Below are 24,630 nucleotides of genomic sequence, written 5' to 3'. Positions count from 1 at the left end.
GCTGTTTTGTTTTTTTGTTTTTTGTTTTCCTCTTACCACTTTAAATGTTTACTGTATTCTCTTCTTGCTGGCATGGTTTCTGAAGAGAAGTCAGATGTAATTCTTACCTAATTTTGACTATTGGTATTGTGTTTTTTCCACTGGCTTCTTTTAGGATTTTTTTGTGATGTTTGATTTTCTGTAAATTGAAAATGATATGCCTAGATATAGGTTATTTTAGCATTTATCTTACTTGGTGTTCTCTGAGCTTTCTGGATCTATGTCCGACACAAATTTGGGGAAAATTCTCAGTCATTGTTTTTTTAAATATTTCTTCTGTTCCTTTGTAGCTTTCTTCTCCTGGTATTCCCATAGTGGATATGTTACACATTTTCTACTTGTCCACAGTCCTTGGTATTCTTCTTCTTTTTTTCAGTTTTTGTTCCCTTTGGTTTGGGGTTTTTGAAGACTCAATTGATATATACTCTAGTTTACAGATTCTTTCCTCAGCTGTATTCAGTCTACTAATATTCCCATCAAACATGGTCTTCATTTCTTTTACAGTAGTTTTTATTGCTAGTATTTCTTTTTGGTTCTTTCTTAGGAATTCCATCTCTTTGCTTATGTTGCCCATTTGTTCTTCTGTGATGTTTCTTTCATCCATTAGAGCCCTTATCATAAGGGCTTAGCATAATTTTTTCTTGATGGTCAGACACTGTGTATTTGGTAAAAGGAACTTCTGTAAATAGGCCTTTAGTAATGTGGAGGTGAGGCGTGGAGCAGAGAAAGTGTCCTTAGTCTTATGATTAGGTGTTAGTCTTTTAGTCAGCCTTTGCCTCTGGACTGTGAATTTCACGTGTTTCTCAGGGTTTTTTTTTTTTTTTTTTTTTTTTTTTTTTTTCTGTTTCAATGCCTTTAGGTGGGAAGAGATGACTAGAGTTGACTGTAGTTGGATGTTTCCCTTCTCTAGGTCACTTAGGCTCTTAACTCAGCAGGTTAGGATTGGTTAACTGGTTTCTCCAAGTGCAGGCCTTGTTAAGAAAAGATTGCTGTCGTGTATTTCAAGTTCATTTTCCTTTGCCTTGCTGGAAGCCTGGAAGGATTTTTCTCTGCTATTTATTGTGAAAACCTGGTTTATTTCCTGGAAATAAATCACCCAGTAAATGTAGGGACCTTTATATAATTGGAGGGGTTGAAAGCACTCAGATCTAGTAATTTGTCAATTACAGTTCCGCTTTCCCTACCTGGGTACTGGTTGCCACAGTGGTTTCCACTTGAGTGTGTCTGCTCTGGTAACCCACGACTCCCTATAGTTTCCTGTTTGTCTCCCCAGTCTTGGGGGCATTGGTTTGCCCTCTTCCTCTCTCTTATTGGATCCTAGAAGAGCTGTGGTTTTTTAGTCTGTTTAGCTTTTTACTTGATAGAATGGATGGACTGGCGGATTCCAGGATTTTTACTTTCAGAACGAGAAACCTTTATATTGCTTTGTTTTATCCCTCTGTTACTGCTGGTTTGCTCTGGATTTGAGCAGCATTACAGAAGTGTGCAGCAGAGTGAGGAAACTGAAACACTAGCAGTTTGAAAGCAGAAATGAAAAGAAGAGCCCCACAACCAGAAATTATCAGGGAAATCATGGAAAGGGGAGAACTTGGGAAGTAACTCAGTAACATTATATATGAATTCAGCTCTGAGTTGTAGCTTTGTGATTCTGATCCAAATCCAAAGTTCTAGCCATTGGAGGAAGGCAAGATAAAGAATTAAAAGTTATTTACATTGGAAAGGAAAAATTAGAACTATCCCTTTACAGATGACATGATTTCTTACGCAAAATAAATTTTATTTCTTTGCATTAACAATGTGTATTAGGAAACCAAATGCAAAATACTTTTAACAATAGCTTCAGAAATTTAAATACTTAAAATATAAATGTCCAAACATGTAAGGATCTGTGTGCTGAAATCTCCAAATTGCTGATGAAGGAAATGAAAATATTAAATAAATGATGAGATTTATTGTGTTCATGTATAGGGAACTCAACATAGTAAGGATGTCATTGAATTGATCAATAGATTTAACACAATACCAGTTAATGTCCTAGCTAGATTTGTTTGTTGATATATGCAAGATGATGCCAAAATTTATATCAAAAGATAAAATAACTAGACTAGCTAAAATGATTTTGAAAAAGAATGTAGTTGAAGGAATCATACTTGCCTGCCTTCAAGACTTACTATAAAGCTATAATAATGAATGTAGTATGATATTAGCAAGGCAATAGACACTATCACCAGAACAGAATAGAGTCCAGAAATAGTCTCCCAAATAAGGACAATTGATTTGTGGCAAAGGTGCAAAGTGAATCTAGGGGAGGAAAGATAGTTGTATGTCAAAAATGGCCATTGAACTAATCCTCACACTTAAAAAACATAAACTCAACATTAACTCTAACTGTAAAATATAAAACTATAGAACTTTTAGAAGAAAATATAGGAGATAATTTTTGTGATCTAGGCTAGGCAAAGTCATTTTAGACATGACCACAAAAGCATGATACATAAAAGACAAAAATTGATAAATTTGACTTTGACTTTATCAAAGTTAAAATCCTTTAGTTAGCAAAAGATGCAATGAAAAGACACATTACAGCCTGGAGGAAAAGAGTAGAAAATACTTTATTTGACAAAGGATTATAATCATCAAGAATATATAAAGAAGTCCCTAAAAGTTTAATAGTAAGAAAACATAAAATTCAATAAAAAAAATGGGCAAAAAGTTGAACAGACACTTAACCAAAGAAGATATAAGGATGTCAAAATAGCACATGAAAAGATGTTCAGCATCATTAATCAACAGGGTAATTAATGTATAATACAAATAGTAGAAGGTACAACTACACACTTAGTAAGATGGCCGAAGTAAAAAATACTCATGGTGCCAAGTGCTGGCAAGGATGAAAAACAACTGGAATATATTACTGGTGAATTTCCAAGTGGTACAGCCACTCTGGCAACTTGGCAGTTTATTACAAAGGTAAACATACACATTTACCTTGTAATTCAGCTCCTCTACTCCTATAGGTTTATATTTATGAGAAATGAATGAAAGCTGTGTTTCACAGAAGCCTTTGTGTGAATGCTTATAGTAGTCCTGTTTGTAATTATTGTTAACTAGATATAACTCAAATGTACACAAATTGTGGTAATCCATTCATACAATGGAATACTCTTTTACCAAGGAAAAGCAATAAACTCTTGATATATGCAACTACTTGGATGAGTATCCAAGACAATATGTTGAGGTCAAAAAGGACAAATTCAGAAGATTCCATGCTATATGATTCAATTTATATGACATTCTTGAAATGTCAAAACTGTAGTGATGGATAAGCGATGAGTAGTTACTCAAGATTATGGGAGTTGGAAGAATGTGATTTGTAAAGCTCTAAAGAGATAGAATATATGAGGGCTTTTGGTGTGATGGAACCGGTCTGTATCTTGATTCTGGTAGGATTATCAAAATCTACATGTATAAATTTTCAGAATTGTACACACACTGAAGAAAAAAAGAAATAAGAAGTCAGTTTATTGCCTGATCATTTAAATAATAATTTTAAAACACCAGAAAATTCCTGGGCATTTGTAAAGCCTAAGTATCAAATAATTATTTCAGCTTTCTGTGTAGTCAGCTGTTTTTTTGTTTTTGTTTTTATAAGAGAGAGAGAGAGAGAGACGGAGAGAGAGCACGAGCAGGGGAGAGGGACAGATGGAGAGAGGGAGAATCTGAAGCAAGCTCTGTGCCCAGTGTGGAGCCTGATGTGGGACTTGATCCCATGACCCTGGGATCATGACCTGAGCCAAAATCAAGAGTGTGACGCTCAACCAACTGAGGCAGCCAGGCACCCCCACGTTAGCTGTTTTATTACTTATTTTCTTTATTTGACAATTTTAGCACTTCCAGGGTATATTTTTAATCCTGCTTCTGTTAAACAGACTGGGCCTTGGCACCAGGATAAAGGATTGGCTATTTGGTTCCCCTGCTATGACATATTTTGATCTTGAAGGGCATCACACATGTGTCATTATGTCTCTATTTTATTTATTTATTTAAAAAAAAATTTTTTTAATGTTTATTTATTTTTGAGACAGAGAGAGACAGAGCATGAACGGGGGAGGGTCAGAGAGAGGGAGACACAGAATCTGAAACAGGCTCCAGGCTCTGAGCTGTCAGCACAGAGCCCGACGCGGGGCTCGAACTCATGGACCGCAAGATCATGACCTGAGCCGAAGTCGGCTGCTTAACTGACTGAGCCACCCAGGCGCCCCTATTTTTGAAATTTTCAACTTCTTAGGTTAGGAAGATACAACATTAAATTTCTAAAGTATTCATGTATCCATGGATTGTACATGGTTACTAGTAACTGCCACTTGTAACTTGTCTACTAAATTTTCATAAAGGGACAAGGATGTTTAAAGTATTGTAAGTGGTCATTTTTCAATTGGGATTAAATTAGTAGGCTTTGAGACCCTTTGTAGTAAATATCTATTGGCTGTTTATGGAGTTATGAGTGGAGCTGGTCAAAGGCTGTTTTGTTCTCAAACTATGTAAATACTGGTAGGTACTATATATGAACATATAACTATGTCATAAGAGGCTTAGAATTAGTTCCTTTAGAATTAAACATGTTAAAATTTTGTTTCCTATAGAAGACAGATTTTGAGACATGTCAATCACAATTTTATGAACTTTGACTTTTTGGCTATAACATTTTTCAGAAATAAAATAGGTTGATGAAACATAAAATCAAAATCTGTTACCAAAGGAAGGCAAAAATGTGTGATTCCCTAATGAACTTTAAAATAGGACCTTTAGGGGCCCCTGGGTGGCTCAGTCAGTTAAGTGTCTGACTCTAGGTTTCAGCTCAGGTCGTGATCTCATCGTTGCTGAGTTCAGGCTCCATGTCGAGCTCCACGCTGACTGTGCGGGGCTTGCTTGGGATTCATTCTCTCTCTCTCTCTCTCTCTCTCTCTCTCTCTCTCTGCCTCTCCTCCGCTTGTGTGCATGTGTGTTCTCTCTTTCTCTCTCTCTCTCTCTCAAAATAAATAAATAAATAAATAAATAAATAAACTTAAAATAAAATTAAAAATAATAAAAATAAAATAAAAAGATAAAATAGGACCTTTAAAGAATACTCTCAAATAGCCATGACAGGGGTAGCCAATTCAGTTTATGAGGCTGCCTGTCTCCTTATCAGGCTGAAAGAAAAGGTGGAAATTACTGAGAGATTTCATGGCTGTAGGCAGGCTTAGTGATTTCCTGTGCTACCAGTATATTCCATCTGTCCTTACATTTTCCTGTGCTGCATTTCACTGTTTTCCTTATTTGACTCTGCAGATAAATGTATTTCACTTATTTCAGCATGTATCTCCACTTGATGTCTGAATTGATGAATGTGACAGTTTTCTGTATCAGGTTTATTGCCTATATAGGCAGGTAGGCAGTGTTCTTTTAAGACCACATCTTTAGGAACACATTGTCTTAAACGTGACTGTCAAATGGATATGGAATTAGAAAGTTTGGTTTAGACCTTTCCAGTTGTGAACTGTGAAGAAATTTAACTCTTCCAACTTTTGTGAGATTTTTTTGTGTATGGGTGTCACTGAAATTAATTGTGTTGAGTGAGAAATTATCTTGGGTATGGACTTGAGTTTATTTCTTTTACAGTTTTGTTCCAGCTCTGATCACTCTTACCTCAGAAGAGTTTTCTAGTCAGAGATATAGCATAGAAACAGTGGTATTAGATAGTTTATATAATTTTAATCATTGTTTGCAAGATTTCAGTGTATCTCAATACCAAATTTGGCTACAAAAAAGACGAAACCTTATGAAAAAGTCAAAAGGTTTTCTCCCCTTACTGGTACCTTAATCTTAATGGAATGTAATCTCCTTCTAAATTTATTCTGGCAATTACTTTGTCTGTAGTGTTTCTTAAGATATTAAAAACATCCTTTTAAAAGGGGAGGATGTGTTGGATCCCAGGGAATCTTTAATTTTTTACATTATGAATTCCATTCTTCTTAATATATTTAAACAGTTCATGTAGCTGAGGTACTTTGCTTGTTTCAGTACAAAACAGATTGAAAAGACAGTTTCTGTGTCCTAAGAACTGCCTTTGAACTGAGGTTTCATATTCAATCTCAGTCATTTCAGTTATACATTAGGTCTGTCTTAACGATACAGTATATCTTGAAATAATCAAAAACCTCAAAGATAATAAAACTTTTAGGATTATAAATTGCCTACATTAATTACTTTAAAAGATAAATAATGGACAAATTGAAATGGATAAAGTTATATTAAAATCAAGTCAAAATCTATATTTATATAAATTTTAATGGAACCTAAATATAGTACATATTTATCATTAGTAACAGAAATTAGTCATGTTCATACACAGTTATTAAATATTCTCAGGTATTTGTGGGCCAAGACTGTGGTATTCCTTAATAATATGGACCAGAAAGCTCTAGAGAGATAATAAATATGCTGTCATAGTGGTATTATTATACTATTTTCTTCATTTTCATAAGGTCTAGCCCTTTATAAGCATGTTACTTGAAATAAATATTATTTTCTAATTTATTGGAAACTTATTAAGAACTGGAAGGTGTTAATTATTTTTAAGAATAACCCTATAGATTATTAGTGTCATTTTCCTTAAAAGGAGGCAGGATTATTAAACACCCTTAACTCTTCCTAAAGTAGAATTGCTACTTAAAAGAACATGATATGTTATAGTACTACTATCTGTTGAAAAGTTTAGCAATTTTACTTTAAGATATAAACGAACACTTTCTGTCTATTAAGTAAAATATTCCTATGGAAATCCATTTTTGGCTATTGCTATACTTTTCAAGAGAAACTTCTATGTTGTGTATACTAGTTTTGGCTGACACAGATACTTGCTTTTTGGTTATCCTATATACTTAGATCCTCTACAGATGAACTGATATGTCTAGACAGGAAGTGGTATGTAGGAGATATAGGAATGGGCTGAAGTATCCTTTATATTTGCCTTTGTATCTAGGGGAGTTGGAAATAGGCAAGAATGGAGAGAAATTTTGTATGGCAGTACACAGAATTTTGCAAGTTTATTGTGAGCCCTGCAGCAATCCGATGCATTTTAGTTACTGGTAAGTTTGTTAAATTATGTTTGAAAATGTACCTCTTCGAAGATGGCCATCTATTTACTATTACATCCACCATGTCAAATATACCTATTTTAAAGATTTTTTTTTTTTTTGAAAAGATGTAGTATTGCTATTGCATTCAGTTTTAGGTAAAAATTTACAATACTTTTGTTAGTGAATGCATTTGACTTTTCAATTGTTGTCGTACTTAAAACTGAAGTGAAATTAACTTTATATGGGTAGCATAGATACGTGTTAAGATTTTTGGAATAAAATTAATATTTCTGATTTTGTAATGGAATTCCACTGTGATTAGAAGTCTGCATTTATTCATCAGATGTTTGAGAAAGAGTAGTCCTTCTGACATAAAAAGAGTAAGAAAATCCATGGCATTGTTGTAATTTTATATAGTTTTACATAGGAGAGTGATTTATTTTGCATTTTTTTCATGGACCATAGGGACCATAGACATTTCCAGTCTCTCTTTTTGGCAGTGCTGATGATTAGGAATGTTAGTCATCTTTCTCCTTAAGTCCCTAACTCAGGCGTAGACAAGAATTCCATGAAAAGATTAGGAAATTGTGTGATCTCTATGCACTGATTTCTTTATTCTTCTCAACCATTTAGGCAGAAGTATTTTTGTGCAGTGGTACTATGCAGTTATTTGTGAAGTGGCTTTTATTATTCATACAATTCATTCAAAATGGACTAGATTGCTTAATAGCTGTTTTTCTTTACAGAAACATTAAAAAAAATTCCAAGAGATTCTTTGGTGGTTGTGTTTTTCTTGCAAATGTCTAACTTTAGGTCAAAGTGAAAGAATTATGTTGACTTGTAATACTAGTTTACTTTTTTTGTGTGGTTAAAAGAATTAGGGCCAATTAATGTGTTTGAATTTTAATTTCCTGTAATGAGTACCTTATTTCCAGTTACACTATATTTTTTCTAGCTGATGTCATATAATCCATTAAACTACAGTCTTTATAATAATAATGATAATATGCAATTGATTCTTTTAATGAGAATATTTCTGAATTGAACAAGAATATCCACATTTTCAGAGAAATGTGTTGTCAATACTATTGAAACCAGAAGAGTTAGCATAAGTTGAGAGAATGGAATCACTTTAGATTCCTTTTGGACCTTAGTTATTTTCAAGTTTTGCTCATTAACAGATTTTCTTAATTCCTTGTAGGAATGAGTGCTTGTGAATTTAAAATATATTTATTAATTTGTGGTCTTACTCTTTCTTATGAATATAAATAGGCAAATTAGGGTACCTTATATAGCATTGTAAATAGGAATTTTAATTGCTGATGAAGTTTGGCTTGTTGTCATTTATTGTTATAAACTGCAGGAAGCATATACAATGAAGGAATATATATTTTCTTAATTAGGATTGCCATCATGTATTAATGCTGCTAGTTGAAAATTGTTCAGTGTGTAAGTTGGTGAAATAATATATTATCAAAGCTTAATTCAGTGCAATCATTTATTTATTTATTTGTTTTGTTTCTTCCTTCATTCAACAGACATAACAAGTGCTTTATCTTTGTCTGGCACTTCTCTTTGTGTGCTTTTATGTGTTTGTGTATACATTGTATAATTAACTGCCACTTTCATTTCAATACTATACAGATCATTTGTTTTCTGCTCTCATGAGCTTTCCTGAAGGCATATATGAACATAAAAAACATCTTGCATATTTCTCTGGATATTTTCTAAAAAATTAGAAGTTATTTTTAAAAAATAGGTCTAAATGAAAAGTTTACTTTAAAAATTAGGTGTGTTCTCAAAAGTAATATTGCATACACATTTAAAATTCTCTGTGATAACATGTTCTTTAAAACAATATTATGATAAAGTCTTTATTATGGAGAACTGATGTATTTGTGGGTATGTTTCTTATGGTAGATTTACTTGAAGCAGATAATATACATATGTATGGATGAACTTCGGTGTTTGGCTTTGGAATATGAAAAAACTATGCAGCTATGTTTTGATTTATATTTAATTTTAAAGAGATGAAACAAGTTTCCTCACGCTTGTGAGAAAAATATATTCTTGTACAGCATAAGGTGTAATAATCATTGTCAGCAAAGTAGAGATTAGAATTGAATATGCTTGTTACCTTTTGTCATATGTTTATAATCAACATTTGATGATTACATAATGTAATTATCTGTACTTTACATGCAGTGCTACTCTTTTGGCATTCCTGGTTGAACTACTTAAAAGTTCAGTAGCCATGCAAGAACAGATGCTGGGTGGAAAAGGCTTTTTAGTCATTGGCTACTTACTTGAAAAGGTAAGTGGTGTGTGTTGATGGTTTTATTGTGTAGTATATACAGCTGAACAACTGACAATCCTGAATTATATTTTTTTCTATAGTTTCTCTTTTCATTAACTGTTCAGTGTTGTTAGCTAATTCACAAATGTTTACTTTTATATTTTGCATTTGGACTTAAGTATAGACATTGAACTAAATTGGATGCTAGAAATCTATATAATTAAGGGATTTTGAGTGAAGATAGAAACTAAAGAAAATTTTTTTCCTCTACCTTTAGTCAAAGTTACAAGTTTTTCCCCTTAACTCTTTTTTCTAGTTGTTTCTTTACTATCCTTACATTCAAACTAAGTTTCTTAGAAGCTTTATCAATTTAATTTTAAATGGATTTCTTGGTTTTGCTTTATTTTCCAATTATATAAGGTAAAAAAAATCTTTGTTTTGTAATAAGCAAAAATAGTTTGTGATTTGTCTCTGCTTTTAATATATCTGAATATTTAAGGTGGCTTTTCTGTAATCACTACATAATATAAACAATACAAGTTAGATGGGTTTAATATTTCCCATTTTGTGTCATTTATGTCTTGGTTTTCTTATGACCTTTGCTTTAGTCACAGTTGTACTATTCTGGTAATGAATGCTGGATTTCTATTATGGGCTCATAAGAGTTCAGTTGTATCATGCAGTTTCTTTTAAAAATTAACATGGGAAGTCATGAATAAAAGTGATGGCGTATTGACTTTTTCTTTTTTTTTTTTTTGCCTAAGGAAATACCTGCCACCCTCATTAGCTCTCTCAAACCTATTTTTATCATTTAACTCTTTAGCATTCAGTTGCTCTGAAAATGGAACTATTTGAGAAATAAAGAGGTGAGGCCTTGAATAAGAGGGATAAACTTATTTTTCCATTTGGAAATAAAATTGAGAAGACTTTTGGAAATAGTTTTTTCAACTCAGATTGTTCTACCTTTGAAATTCTTGTAACTTGTCTTTGTTTTAAAACAAATATTCTTTCTTGAAGGATTGATGATTGGCGAAGTAGTAGGTTATTAAGTAGATTGATCATTTGTAGCATTTCTTTAATGAAATAATTTTTTCAGAAACATTAAGATTTTCATTGAGGTGTTTGGTTTCATGGAAAACTATTTTTTACATCTAGATTATTAAGAATTTTTTAGAAGACTTATATTAAATTATATCTTATGCAAATTAGATATTATGAATGTAATGTGCCATTGCTATGTACAGACAAGATCACTACCAGGATCTGTCCCTTGAATATATTTTTCATCCATCTGCTGTGAGGTTATCAAAATAATTCTAAAGTGAGCATTTTTTTTCTTACACATAACACTTAGCTTAAAATTAGAAATTCATTGGAGCACCTGGCTGGCTCAGTTGGTGAAGCATAATTCTTGATCTGGGGGTTCTGGGTTCAAACTTCATGCTGGGTATAGAGATTCCTTAAAAGTAGATCTTAAAAAAAATTTAAAAATTAGAAATTCAGTGAGAAAACTTTAAATCAAAATAAAAGACATATTCAGTTCTTCCTCCTTTTCAGAATTAATAACCTTAAAATTATATTGTCAGCTTAGGTAGAAAATATTATCTCATTATGGTTTTAATTTGCATTTTTTGAAATTTTGAAGAAGATATGACATATTTTCATATATATTTATTGCACATCCACTTTTTCTCACTGATGGAGTACTTATTCATGTCCTTTGCCAATTTCCCCAATTTCCCTCCAAGATCCCCACTCCTAGGCAACCTGTAATTTACTTCTTATTTCTATGATTTTGTGTATTCTAGATGTTCCATGTAAGTGGAATCGTACAGTGTTGGTCTTTTTGTATCCTGTTTATTTCACTTATTGTCATGTGTACAAGATTTCATCCATGTTGTAGCATATATCAGTACTTCATTTCTTTTTTGGCTGAATAATATTCCATTGTATGCATACAACACATTTATCTATCTATTCAGATGTCAATAGACTTTTGTGTTTTTTCCATCTTTTGGATGTTATGACTAATGCTGCTATGAACTTTCATGTACAAGTTTTTGTGTGGACATATGTTTTTATTTCTCTTACGTAGATACTTACCTATGAATTGATTTGATGGATACTATCATAATTCTGTGTGTAACCACTTGAGAAACTGCCAGCCTGTTTTCCAAAGTGGAAAATTTCATTTCATCCACAGTATGTGCGGTTTCCAGTTTTTCACATCCTTGCCAACATTTGTTAATTGTCTTTTTTATTCTAGCTATCCTAGTGAGTGTGAAATGGCATGTCATTTTTTATTTGCATTTCTGTGTTGTCTAATCATGTTGAGTATCTTTTCATGTGCTTATTGGCTATTCGTATGTTTTCCTTAGGGAAATGTCTATTTAGAACTTTGCCCATTAAAAAAAATATGGTATTTTCATTATTGAATTGTAGCAATTTTTTTTATTATTCTGTACACTAATCTTCATTAGATATGTGACTTGCAAAGATAGTCTTACATTCTGTAGATCACATTATGTTTTAATTTGCATTCCCCTGATGACAAATTAAATTGAGCATTTTTGTACACTTACTGTCTTTTAGTTATCCACTCTTATTAAATACCTGTTCAAAGTGTTTATCCTTTTTCATATGAATTGTCTATCATTTTTTTACTGATTTGTGGAAATTCTGTTTATATCCTGTATTTGAGACCTTTGTTGGAGATGCATTCTGAAATATCACTTCCTCTGTAGCCTGCTTTTTCACTCTCTTGATATTTTTGTTTTAATTTTTTTTAACGTTTATTTATTATTAAGAGACAGAGTATGAACAGGGGAGGGGCAGAGAAAGAGGGAGACACAGAATCGGAAGCAGGCTCCAGGCTCTGAGCTGTCAGCACAGAGCCCGAAGCGGGGCTTGAACTCAAAAACCGCAAGATCATGACCTGAGCCAAAGTCGGACGCTTAACCGACTCAGCCACCCAGGAGCCCCCTCTCTTGATATTTTTTGATGAATAAATGTCCTTAATTTTAATATAGGTCACTGTTTCATTTTCTTTTATGATTATCCCATTTTGGAAAGAATCTTCAAGATTGTTTTGGCTATTCAAGGGTATTTGCATTAACATCTATATCAGTTTGTTAATTTCCACCAGAAAAATGCTAGGATTTTCATTGTGTTTCATTGTGTTATATTAAACCTTCCAATTCATACATTTGGTGCATGCTTCTGTTTACTTAGGACTCTGGTAGAATTGTGGTAGAAAACATTGTCTTTTTGCTAAATTTATTCCTAGATTCTTGAGGTTTTTCAAATGTAAGTTTTTTTTTTATCACTGATATATAGAAATATAATTGGTGTTCATGTTGACCTTTTATTTTTAAAAAAAATTTTTTTTAACGTTTATTTATTTTTGAGACAGAGAGAGACAGAGCATGAACGGGGGAGGGTCAGAGAGAGGGAGACACAGAATCCGAAACAGGCTCCAGGCTCCGAGCTGTCAGCACAGAGCCCAACGTGGGGCTTGAACTCACGGACCGTGAGATCATGACCTGAGCCGAAGTCGGCCGCTCAACCGACTGAGCCACCCAGGCGCCCCCATGTTGACCTTTTATATACGTCTTGCTACTCTTCTAATTCTCGTAGTTTGTCAATTTTTCAGAAACATTTACTTGTAGAAAATTTTATATCTTCCTAATACTTACTCTTTTTGTGTTTTTCCCCTTGATATTGTACTAAGACTTACAGTATAGTGCCAAACAGAAGTTCTAATAGTGAGCATCCCTATCTTATTCCAGAGCTCATTTGCAAAGCTTTCAATAATTAGCCACTAAGTGTGGTATATGCTGTAGATTACTTTCAGTAGATTTTTATTTATTTTTTAAAGAATGTTTATTTATTTTGAGAGAAAGGGAAAGAACACATGCAAGTGAGAGAGGAGCAGAGTGAGAGGGAGAGAGAATCCCAAGTAGGTTCCACACTGACAGTTTGATCTCCTGAACCGTGAGATCATGACCTGAGCTGAAATTAAGAGTTGGATGCTTAACTGGCTAAGCCACGTGGGTACCTCTAGTCGATTTTTAAATCAAATTAAGAAACTGTCCACTACAAGTTTGTTGAGAAGTTTTCCTTATCATAAACAGGTGAATTTTACCAAATGTTTTTCTGCATTATTTGAGAAAATTAAGATGTTTCTTCAATTTTTTCTTAGTGAATTATATTAATTACTTTTCAAATGTTAAACCATCTTTATATTCCTGGAATCCTATTTAGTCTTAGATCCATTCCTATCCCAATCAGGCTTTTTTATTTATTTATTTATTTATTTATTTATTTATCTATTTATTTATTTATACGTTTATTTATTTTTGAGACAGAGGGAGACAGAGCATGAACGGGGGAGGGTCAGAGAGAGGGAGACACAGAATCTGAAACAGGCTCCAGGCTCTGAGCTGTCAGCACAGAGCCTGACGCGGGGCTCGAACTCACAGACCACGAGATCATGACCTGAGCCTAAGTCGGCCACTTAACCAACTGAGCCACCCAGGCGCCCCCAGGCTTTTATCCTTCAAATGGCTCATGTCAGTGTCACCAGTAGTCTTCATATTGTTACTTCTTAAGGTTTTCAGTTTTGATCTTATTTGGTCTGTTAACATTTCAGTTTAACATTCTTTCCTTGAAATGCTTTCTTCAATTGTATTTTGTAACAGCATCCTTTCTTTGTTTTCTTCCTACCTCCTTGGTCCCCTATTTTATTCTCTCCTACTCACGCCTCTTCTTTCTCAATTTTAAGGACTGATTTTCCTTTCACATCTTTCATCCTTCAGTTTTCTCTATTTTAGTTAATAGCATTGCCATTCACCCAGTAGTTCAGACCAAAAATGTTAATACTTTTTGACTCTATTCACACAATAAATCCATATTCTATCCAAATTATCTTGTCTTGGTATTAAAACATATCCAGAATGAATGACTTCTTCCTACTTACGATCCTAGTCCTTTCTGTATCACATTGATACCATCCTGTTTCAATCACCGTCGATCACCATTGGTTATCCACAGTCTATTTTTCTTGCAGTCAGACTAATCTTCCTAAAATATGCCATACTTTACTACTTCGTCCTTCTCAAAGTAAATTCACAATTCTCTTACCTTTGACATCATCTCATTATACCCCTTCATGCTTTCTCTGTTATAGACGCACTGGCCATGAAAAAGCCTTTTTGCCTTTCCCTTAAAAGCTAAAATGGCAAGCATGAATCCATGTCAAGACTTCTGCATTTTCTTTTCACGTTGCTTTCATCACTCATTTTGTAGATGTCCACATGGCTTGATTCTACACTTCTTTTATGATTTTACTTATGACATCTTATCAGAGAAGTCTTCACTCATCCCTCTAAATAGAATAGTAGCCCTTCCATAGTCATCACTATCTCTCTACTGATTTTTGAGAGCACAATTCGGACGTTTTTTACTTGTTTATTTTCTGCCTCTTTTCACTAGAATATAAGCATCAGCTGGATGAAAGCAGGGACTGTATCTTTTTTGTTCTCACCTTATTGTTGTGTCTTCAGGACCTAAAAGAGTGCCTGCCTCAATAAATAGTTGTTGGATTAAATTGAATAAATGAAAAGCACTTTCATACTTGTTTGAGTACCTAAAAGAATGTTTTTCACCTTTACAGATGAATATTCATACTGCTTTATTTTAAACATCAGTTCCTGGGTGAATAGTATAGATAATAAAGTTTACATTTTTATTTTTATTTAGTTACTTTTTTAAAGTTCCATTTTTATTTTATCATCAACTAATAACAAGCTAATAGTTAACTATCACTTAGCTTTATGTCCTTGTCTTAGAAGGTGTAACTTAGTGGGGCGCCTGGGTGGCTCAGTCAGGTAAACGTCCGACTTCGGCTCCTGTCATGATCTCATGGTTCGTAAGTTCAAGCCCTGCATCGGCCTTAAGTTCCCTTGTTAAGGGAAATCAGCAAGGTTTGAAGAGATGAGAGGATTGTTTACTATAACTCAAAGAGAAAGTTTTGTAGTTCTGGAAGAAATCATACCCAACTGGAGTGTGGTCTTAAGTAAAAGAATGTGGTGTATTGGCCTGAAGGGGTGAAGCTAGTAGAATAAATACCCCAACTTCATTTTCCTCCTGGCCTCTAGTTTCCTGCTGGTGTCTCTAACTAGTCAAACCCAACAGGAAGCCAACAGGCATGGGAGCCTCTGGAGCATAAAATAGGATGGGGAAGGTTGGGGAATAGATCAGCACAGCCAGTAAAACCTATATCCAATATATCCATTAGGTTGGGCTTTAGGGTTTGGTTGTCTGAGGCTCCATTATGTCATTAAGGACCTAGGTTTTTTCTGTATGTCTGCTCTGCCAAGTCACTGATGATTTTATTTGATGATATAGCTGCTGTCCTTTGTGGTAAAAAGAAGGTTTCTGGGTAGACTTAGTGCTATAGGCCTTCACATCCAGATTGGGGGTAGGCAGAAGAGCTCCTTCTGCCAGATACTGAAGGACATCCTTCTCTCTAATTTGATAGTCAGCTTGGGTCTTGACCTACTTTGAATCATTTGTTGCCATGAAAATTTTGATGCTGGTTCTCTGAACTAATTGCTTTCTACCTGTCTCCCCCAAACAACAGCAACAACAACAACACATAAATGACTCATATTGGATTAAGCTATTTGGAGCTCAATCTTGGTGTCCTAAAAGGAGTGAGATGGATGTTGAGGATCAACTACTTTATGATGTACCTGTAGTAATTAAAATAATTTTCCACAATTTCCTTAATAATATAGTATATATTCTGTATGTGTAGAGTGGTTTCTGCAATAAAAATGAGCATTTCTGGGGCGTACAGGTGACTCAGTCAGTTAAGCGTTCGACTTTGGCTCAGGTCATGATCTCACAGATCCCATGTCGGGCTCTGTGCTGACAGCTCAGAGCCTGGAGCCTGCTTTGGATTCTGTGTTTCCCTCTCTCTCTGCCCCTCCCCCCACTCGTGCTAAGTCTCTCTGTCTCTCTCAAAAATGAATAAACATTAAAAAAAATTTTAAATGAACATTTCTGGTAATCCATTCCATGGTGGGCCGCTCTAAATGTGGGAAAGACCTCTTCTTACTGAATAGCAACTTCTCGCTTTAACATCTATTGCCTCTATTTGATTTAGTTACTTATGGAGTGAAATGTTATCATCTAACTTTTTCCCCTAGCTTCTCAAGTTCTATTTCCAATATCTTCTATCACAGTTCATATAGTTCATTTTATAAGTTATGTGTTCAATCACCACACAAAAGTACTGTTACATAGTTTAAATTTCAGAGCATACAGTTTACAGATTTATAACTATAAATTATCCAAGTATAACTCTCTTTTTAAACAGCTTTACTTGAGAAAATGACAGCAAATATCAAAATAAAGAATATTTCAAAGCAATCATTCAAACGAAACTCATTAAAGCAGAGTTGGATATCTTCTTTTCTCCTAATCTGTGTTTTGTCTTTTCTTATTCTCTTCTGCTGAGGAATTATGGCAGGCACCAGACACAAAAAAAAGATGAATAACATAGTATTCTCTTTTATAACAGGAAAGAAAGACATGTGAATAATTAATAGTAATGCAAGGCAGGAGGAATAAGTACTACTTATGGTAAAGGTAACATGCTACTGAAGGAACTTTCATTTTCTGCCTGGTGGGATTTTGAGTAGGCCAATAAAAAACAAAACAAAACAAAACACAGTTTTAGGAAGATATTTCCTAAAGATAAATGTTAGAATAAAAATTACTACCCAAGAGCTTAATTGCTATGAAAAAACTGATACTATTTTTTTTTTTTTTAGTAATGTGGAAGGAATGCCTCATGTGATGCTTCTAGGGTATCTTTTTGTAACACAGAGCAAGTTGAAAACTTGTTTCCAAATTATGAATTACTTCCTCAAATGAATACGTGCATAATGGCCAGTCTGATTTTATATTGCCTTATTGTTCTTTGCAAACACATGACAGTTTTATAGAATAAAATCTGATCTCTGAAAATGTTTATCTAGGAACAGGATCTGACTGTTCTATTTCAGAATTTTAAGTGTAAAAATAGGATTTATCAGATAATGTTCTTGAAATCATCATCACTGAATAAAATTATAGTCTATAAGATAAGCTATCTGAAATTATAGCTAGTGAAGGGGCTGGCTAAAGCTTTATATAACCATTGATCTCTTGTTTTAATTTTTTTCCCTACCCATGAATAAAGTGGTTAAAAATTTTAAAAACATTGCATTCTTCTCATTAAAGTTCCTTTAAAATGACTGCCCAAACTTTGATTTTTCTTTTTCCTTAAAGACTTATTTGTTTGTGTCTTCCACTTCCCACTCTTTAACAATTCAGCTACTTGTTAGGATCATTTTTCCATCTTTTTAAAAAAAATTCATGTAAAGTTTTTCTCCCAGCCTTTGTTAGGACCATTGCTTATCTACTCACCACTGGTGTTTTGTCAAACACCTAGTAATAAAAGCCTAGTAATAAAAAATAATTGCTATCCATATTATACTTCAAACTAATTGGTACCTACTCAGTAACACCTTTTCATAATCACCCTTCCACAAATTTCCTGTCCACTCTGTTTTTTCATGTACTTACTAACATCTGACTTGTTACATATTTTACCTTTTTATGTTGTTGTACGTCCCAGGCTTCTCCTTTCTTAGACTTTGAGTTCTGTGAAGGCAAGGCTTTTTCAGGGCTTTTTGTTAACTGTTCTTTCCACAGTGCCACAGAGAGTCCCTGGCAAGTAGTAAGTCCTCAACATGCACATTTTCTGTATGACTAAGTGAAGAGTATTGAATCTACCTTTAAGTAAAGGAAACGGATGCAAGGGGTTTACAAGTTGAGGGAGCATGGTAGAGAAGGCACATGAAGGAAACTGGTGTAGAAATAATTTATTTGGCCCAATGAAAAGTTTTCTAGTTTTGAATTTTATTTTATTTATTTTACTTTTATTCCTTTAGGTACCTTCATCAGTTCTCACTGTTTATTGTCTCCTACCCTAATTCATACATTGTTGTTAACTATTTGAATATTATACTCATATGAGTTTGTGACCCCTTATGAAATGCATGGCATGCTTGTGTCAAATTTATTGAGTTGCCTTTGTTATGAGCATGATGAGTGTAGGTATACCATATGGGAAGTAAAATTGGTAAGACAGTTTAGTCCTTTTTAGACCTTAATTATCCTATACTATTATTTGGACTTTAATCCCTGGTAATGGAGATAAAGATGTGATGTGACCTGTGCTTCAGGGTTTAGTGGTAGGTGATTCTTTATCCTAGGGAGGATCAAAAAAGATCACCAGATGAGGAAGGAAACATTTGTGTAGTAATACATATTTTTCACATTTGAATTTGAATTATCAGCTTTTAAAGAACAGCATTTACTCTATAATATTTTCATCTGAAATTATACTCCAAAGCAGCATTGTCCAGTCAAAATATAATGCAAGCCTTGTATGTTATGTAAAAATTTCTCATAGGGGTGCCTGAGTGGCTCAGTCATTTAAGTATTGGACCTCAGCTCAGTTTGTGATCTCGTGGTTCATGGTTTTAGCCCCATGTCAGGCTCTGTACGGACAGCTCAAAGCCTGGAGCCTGCTTCACATCCTGTCTCTTTCTTTGCCCCTCCCCAAATCACGCTCTGTGTGTGTCTCTCTTTCTCTCAAAATAAATGAATAAACATTAAAAAAATTTTTTTTAAGTAAAATAAAAAAATAAAAATGTCTCATAACATAATATGTGAAATTAATACAATAATGTATTTTATTTAACCTTATGTATCCAAAAATATTATCACTTCAGCATATACTCAATTAAAAAAGGATAATAGATACTTTGTATTGTATTTTATTCTAAACCTTCAAAATCCAGTGTATACTTCCTTACAACACTATCACCTGGGACTAGCCACATTTCAAGGGCTCAGTAGCCACAAATAGCTAGTGACTGCTATATTGACCAATGCAGCTTTAAGGTTTGGTTTAAATTATGGAAGGTCTGTCATTTCTCTAAATGGCATTGATAGTAGGTTATGTATTGGTGATGGCAGTTGAAAATCTTGATGGAGTGTTTAGAATAGAGGTATTGTTACATGAAGCTGTGGAAGTATAAAATATCGTCTAGGGAGAGTGGTTTTATAGGAGCGAGAAGATAAGTTTCAGCAGTCCCCATCTTTTTTAAAATTTGTATTTATTATTTTTTAATATGAAATTTATTGTCAAATTGGTTTCCGTATAACACCCAGTGCTCATCCCAACAGGTGCCCTCCTCAATGCCCATCACACAGTTTCCTCTCCCACCCACCCCTTATCCCATCTTTTTTTTAAATAAACATTTTGTAAGCTAATTTTAAAAATTTATTTATCTATTTGAGAGAGACAGACAGCATGAGTTGGGGAGGGGCAGAGAGACAGGGAGAGGAGAGAATCCCAAGCAACCTCAGTGCTGACAGTGTGGAACCCTGTGTGGGCCTGGAACTCACAAACCGTGAGATCATGACCTGAGCCTAAACAAAGAGTCCAACACAACCTACTAAGCCATTCAGGTGCCCCATCAGTTCCCATCTTTTAAGCAGAAGGCACTGGGGAGTAATCTGAGGGTCATGAAAGCCAAAGGGGGCGGTATTTCCAGGAAAGTGAGATTTGCCTTTTTAAATGTTTTGTATTTGTCCATGTGCAACTCATTTGTGATTTTATGAAGAAAGGCTTTAGTGGAATGGTGGGGTCAATTTGTTTTCCAGTTGGTTTGGATCTCATGATAGTTCTCTTTCCCAATATTTGTGTGTGTGTGTGTGTGTGTGTGTGTGTGTGTGTGTGTGTGCGCGCGTGCGTGCATGCGTGTGTGTGATCATGGTATTAATTGTATTCGATTTTAATTTTCTTTGAGATCTCTTCTTTAGTCAACTCACACAAAAATGGGTTGAGACCATTTTTATTCATAACTTACTTTATTTCTTTAGCTTGGGTTGAGAGTGGCATTTAACCTGAGTTATTTATCTGCAGGTGTTCTGGAAAGGGATTCAGATAACAAACTGTCATTTAAGAGAATTATCTTAAAATGTTATGTTTCTGAATATAATTAGATTTTGAATGCTGAAGGAAATATACAGTTTTATATTATACTTAACGTATTAGGGGTGGATATGGAAAATGCATATGTACTTATTGCAAGTCAGCAGTTTTAAAATGTGATGTTCTGGGTATTTTTAGCTTGAAAATCTTTTCCTTTTCTTCAGTCATCAAGAGTCCATATAACTAGAGCTGTCCTGGAGCAATTTTTGTCCTTTGCAAAGTACCTTGATGGCTTATCTCACGGAGCACCTTTGCTAAAGCAGCTTTGTGATCACATTTTATTCAACCCAGCCATCTGGATACATACACCTGCAAAGGTATACGTTTTGTTCTCATTCATTTCATTTTAGTGTAATATCATAAATTATAGTTATGGACCTAAACTATCCAGTGGAAAACATTTGTTTGGATTTTTCAACCTGTTTTATAGTCAACCTGAAGCAGTTGAATTCCACAGAATCAGCAATCAAAATATGAAATATGTAAATATTAAACTAAATGAAACTGTAGTTTAAATTAAACTGGATCTAATAACTGCATTCTGAAGTTAGTGGTTGTGATTCATATCTTTCCAAGAAAGAATTTGCTACACTGATTATTAAGACTAAGAAAACAGAAAGTAACAGGTAACTAATTATGCCATGATAAGTACAATCACAGTGACTGGAAAATTGCTTTTATTGTAAATACAGAGTTTATATCATGATTGTAAACATTATTTAAAAATAAAGATATACATTGTTTTTTAGATATCAAGATAAAATTTTTATTTTTTTAACCTAAATTTAGCCAGATTTAGCCCTGTTATAGTCTACTGGAAGTCAATAATAACGGACATTTTTCATGAATGTGAGCTTCCTTTTACAGTTTTCAAGTTTCCCATACAACTTTGGTTACATAATATAAGTTCTGACCTTTGTTGTTTAGCATGTTAATTGTGGTGCTAAATTCAAACTTGATGTTTGTTCACTTTTTAAACAAGATGTTTGGCTTGTCCTCTCTCTGCTTACATGCTTAGATTCTGATACTGTGGGAGTGGCTTAAGAAAATTTGAAACTACCTGAACTTTTAGGATATAGGACTATGTATATTTTTTCCAAGTATGATATAGCTGATAGATATTAGTTCTGTTTCTTTCAGCTGCTGAAATATACTTTGATTAAAGGCTTTAGTCTAGTTAACTTCTTAAATAATTTGGTCTTCCTATCAGATACTTTTGATAGATTATTAAGTCATTTAAAATTATTTCATTGGTAATACCCACTAGATTACTTTTATTAAAATAAGTTTTATTAGAATGTGTTGGCTGCAGATTTTTTCAATATAAATAATATTTAATTAAAAGTTATTTTTAACCTCATAATAAATGGTTCTTTCTTGGCCTTTACTAATTTGCATTTAAATTAAAATGTATATTTATAATAAACACTTGAGGCATTTTAAATTTATTTTAATGCTTTGCTAATATTCTGTATTAGGTTCAGCTCTCCCTATACACTTACTTGTCTGCTGAATTTATTGGAACTGCTACCATTTATACCACCATACGCAGAGTAGGAACAGTATTACAGCTAATGCACACATTAAAATATTACTACTGGGTCATTAATCCTGCTGACAGTAGTGGCATTACACCTAAAGGATTAGGTAAGTACAACACTACCACTGTATTCATGGTACTATTACTGTTCTGTATGCTGAGTACTGTTATAGGGAACAGATGTGCATGGTTATGAAAATATCCTGAACTATTGTCTTTCTTAGATAGTAGCCCTATGTGTTGAGAGCTTTTTGTGATAGAGAAGTTTATGGATTTTTAATATTAAATTATTTTTAGAATAAAGGCAGGTAAAAAATAATATTCTGCCTTTTAGCCAGTGTACTTGTTGATACTTGGGAAGATATAGGCACAGTATTAAAAACAGATGAAACTGATCATGGCCACTGTGTTCGAATATAGTTGTTTTGGTGCTTTGAGATTGTTGCCTTTTTTTTTATATTTTACCCCAGACTTTACCCTTTATTCTAAGTATGGTAGAAATTAATTATATTCTTCATTGTGTTATTGCTAATTTTCCTAATTATATAAAAATACATACTCAGCATAGAAAATAAAATGATATACAAGAAATATATTATTTATACCCAAATCCCAGGAATAGTAACTGTTACATGTTTGGTGTGTGTGCTTCCACTAAATTTCATTGAATTAAATGTATGAAATACTTAAACTCTCTTAACAAAATTGAGATTTTCTTGATTTTTTTTTCTTATGGTTTTTTTTTTTTTTTTGGCTCTACATAGCAATCCAAAAGAATGTGCCATTTACATGTTTCTAAAATTTTTATTTTATTTTATTTTATTTTATTTTATTTTTTTAACGTTTATTCATTTTTGAGAGACAGAGAGAGACGGAGAATGAATGGGGAAGGGGCAGTGAGAAAAGGAGACACGGAATCCGAAGCAGGCTCCAGGCCCTGAGCTGTCAGCATAGAGCCTGACATGGGGCTTGAACTCAGGATCCGTGAGATCATGACCTGAGCCGAAGTCGGATGCTCAACTGACCGAGCCACCCAGGCGCCCCTAAAATTTTGATTTTATAAATAATGCAGTGTTTACACCTGTGTATATAATAATTAACTTCTGTCTTTGATTTATGTAGGATTATTGAGAGTAGTTACTGTGTAATATGTTAGAGTGCTTTTCTCAGCATACTCACAAAGACATTGAAAATTTTTGTTTTATAAAAATCTTTTTGGGCGCCTCGGTGGCTCAGTCTGTTGAGCGTCTGACTTCGGCTCAGCTCATGATCTCACAGTTTGTGATTTTGAGCCCCACATGGGGCTCTGTGCTGACAGCTCAGAACCTGGAACCAGCTTCAGATTCTGTGACTCCCTCTCTTTCTGACCCTCCCCGGCTCACACTCTGTCTCTCTCTCTCTCTCAAAAATAAATAAACATTAAAAAAAATTTTTTTTTAATTTTCAGTAAGGGAAAATAACGTAGAAGTATTCTAATATTCATTTATTAGCTTATTTTGTGTCTTTTAATGATAGGTCTTTAAAAGTTATATTATACAGTCTGATATATTATTCTGTCATTTATGACTTTTTTATTGCTTTTAATCTTGATAATGCCTAAAATTTACTAGATGTTCACCATGAGTTTGAATCTCTGCTAAGCATTCCATCTGTTAATTTTGTTCAATTGTTTATATGTAATGTAATTATATATACATAGACATGTTTACACATACACATAGGAGTATACATATAGCTTGTAGTCGGTATCACTATTATTTTGTACGTCAGGAAGGTGAAAGTTGGTACAAAGTGATAGAACTAAAATTTGAATCATGTGTATGTGACTGAGAGCCCTTGTTCTCTAACACTATAGCATGGTAGAGTTTTCTCTACTCCAGGCACATCATATATTCACACATACTAATTTCTGCTTCAGAAAACTAATTTATAATTTACAGAAAAGTTGTAAGAATCTTATAAAGAATTACTAAAACTCCACCATGTTTCCCAGTATTTTAATATTTTACCACATAGACTTTATCATTCTCCATTTTATGTAAATATAATCAGACATACATATATGTGTATTTTTTTCTAAATCGAGAATAAATTGTAGATGTGATACCTTATTACCTTAAATATTTTCCTGTTAATTTCCAAAAAGACACTCTCTTAGATAACCAAAGGCAACCATTTAAATCCTAGGAATTTAACATTAATACAATGGTATCATCTAATCCAAAGATAGCATTTAAATTTCACCAATTATTCCAATAATACCCTTTTTAGAAAAAAATCTCTTTTTTTTCCTCTTAATCCAATTCGAGAATCATATATTGCATTTAAGTTACCTTGTCACTTGAATATTCTTCAATATAGAATAGTTATTTTTAGCATTTTGTCCTCCATGACCTTCACATTTTTGAAGAATAGAAGCAAATTACTTTGTAGAATGTCCCTTAATTTGGATTTGTTTGATATTTGCCCATGATGATTCAGGTTTTTCATTTTTGGATGCAGTCACGCACAAGTC

At 33.6% G+C, this 24,630-nt stretch overlaps 1 protein-coding gene across 11 annotated transcripts in view; it reads left to right on the top strand.

Annotated features, from left to right (window-relative positions):
- Window positions 1-24,630, top strand: part of NBEA (neurobeachin) — a 678,106-nt gene that overhangs the window by 145,814 nt on the left and 507,662 nt on the right. For 10 of the 11 annotated variants that reach the window (XM_078434421.2, XM_078434419.2, XM_078434413.2 and 7 more), the window contains 3 exons: window positions 9,366-9,474; window positions 20,740-20,892; window positions 22,054-22,222. In XM_078434421.2, coding sequence (XP_078290547.1) covers window positions 9,366-9,474; window positions 20,740-20,892; window positions 22,054-22,222 — 431 coding nt within the window. Of the gene's footprint in view, window positions 1-7,063; window positions 7,170-9,365; window positions 9,475-20,739; window positions 20,893-22,053; window positions 22,223-24,630 lie in introns of all 11 variants that reach the window. The other variant, XM_078434427.2, reaches the window with a different exon arrangement.

Source organism: Panthera onca, chromosome A1, assembly GCF_046562875.1.
Source record: "Panthera onca isolate mPanOnc1 chromosome A1, mPanOnc1 haplotype 2, whole genome shotgun sequence".
NCBI lineage: Eukaryota > Metazoa > Chordata > Mammalia > Carnivora > Felidae > Panthera > Panthera onca.
Note: the sequence above shows the minus strand (reverse complement) of the source record. Positions and strands in the feature narration are given on the sequence as shown.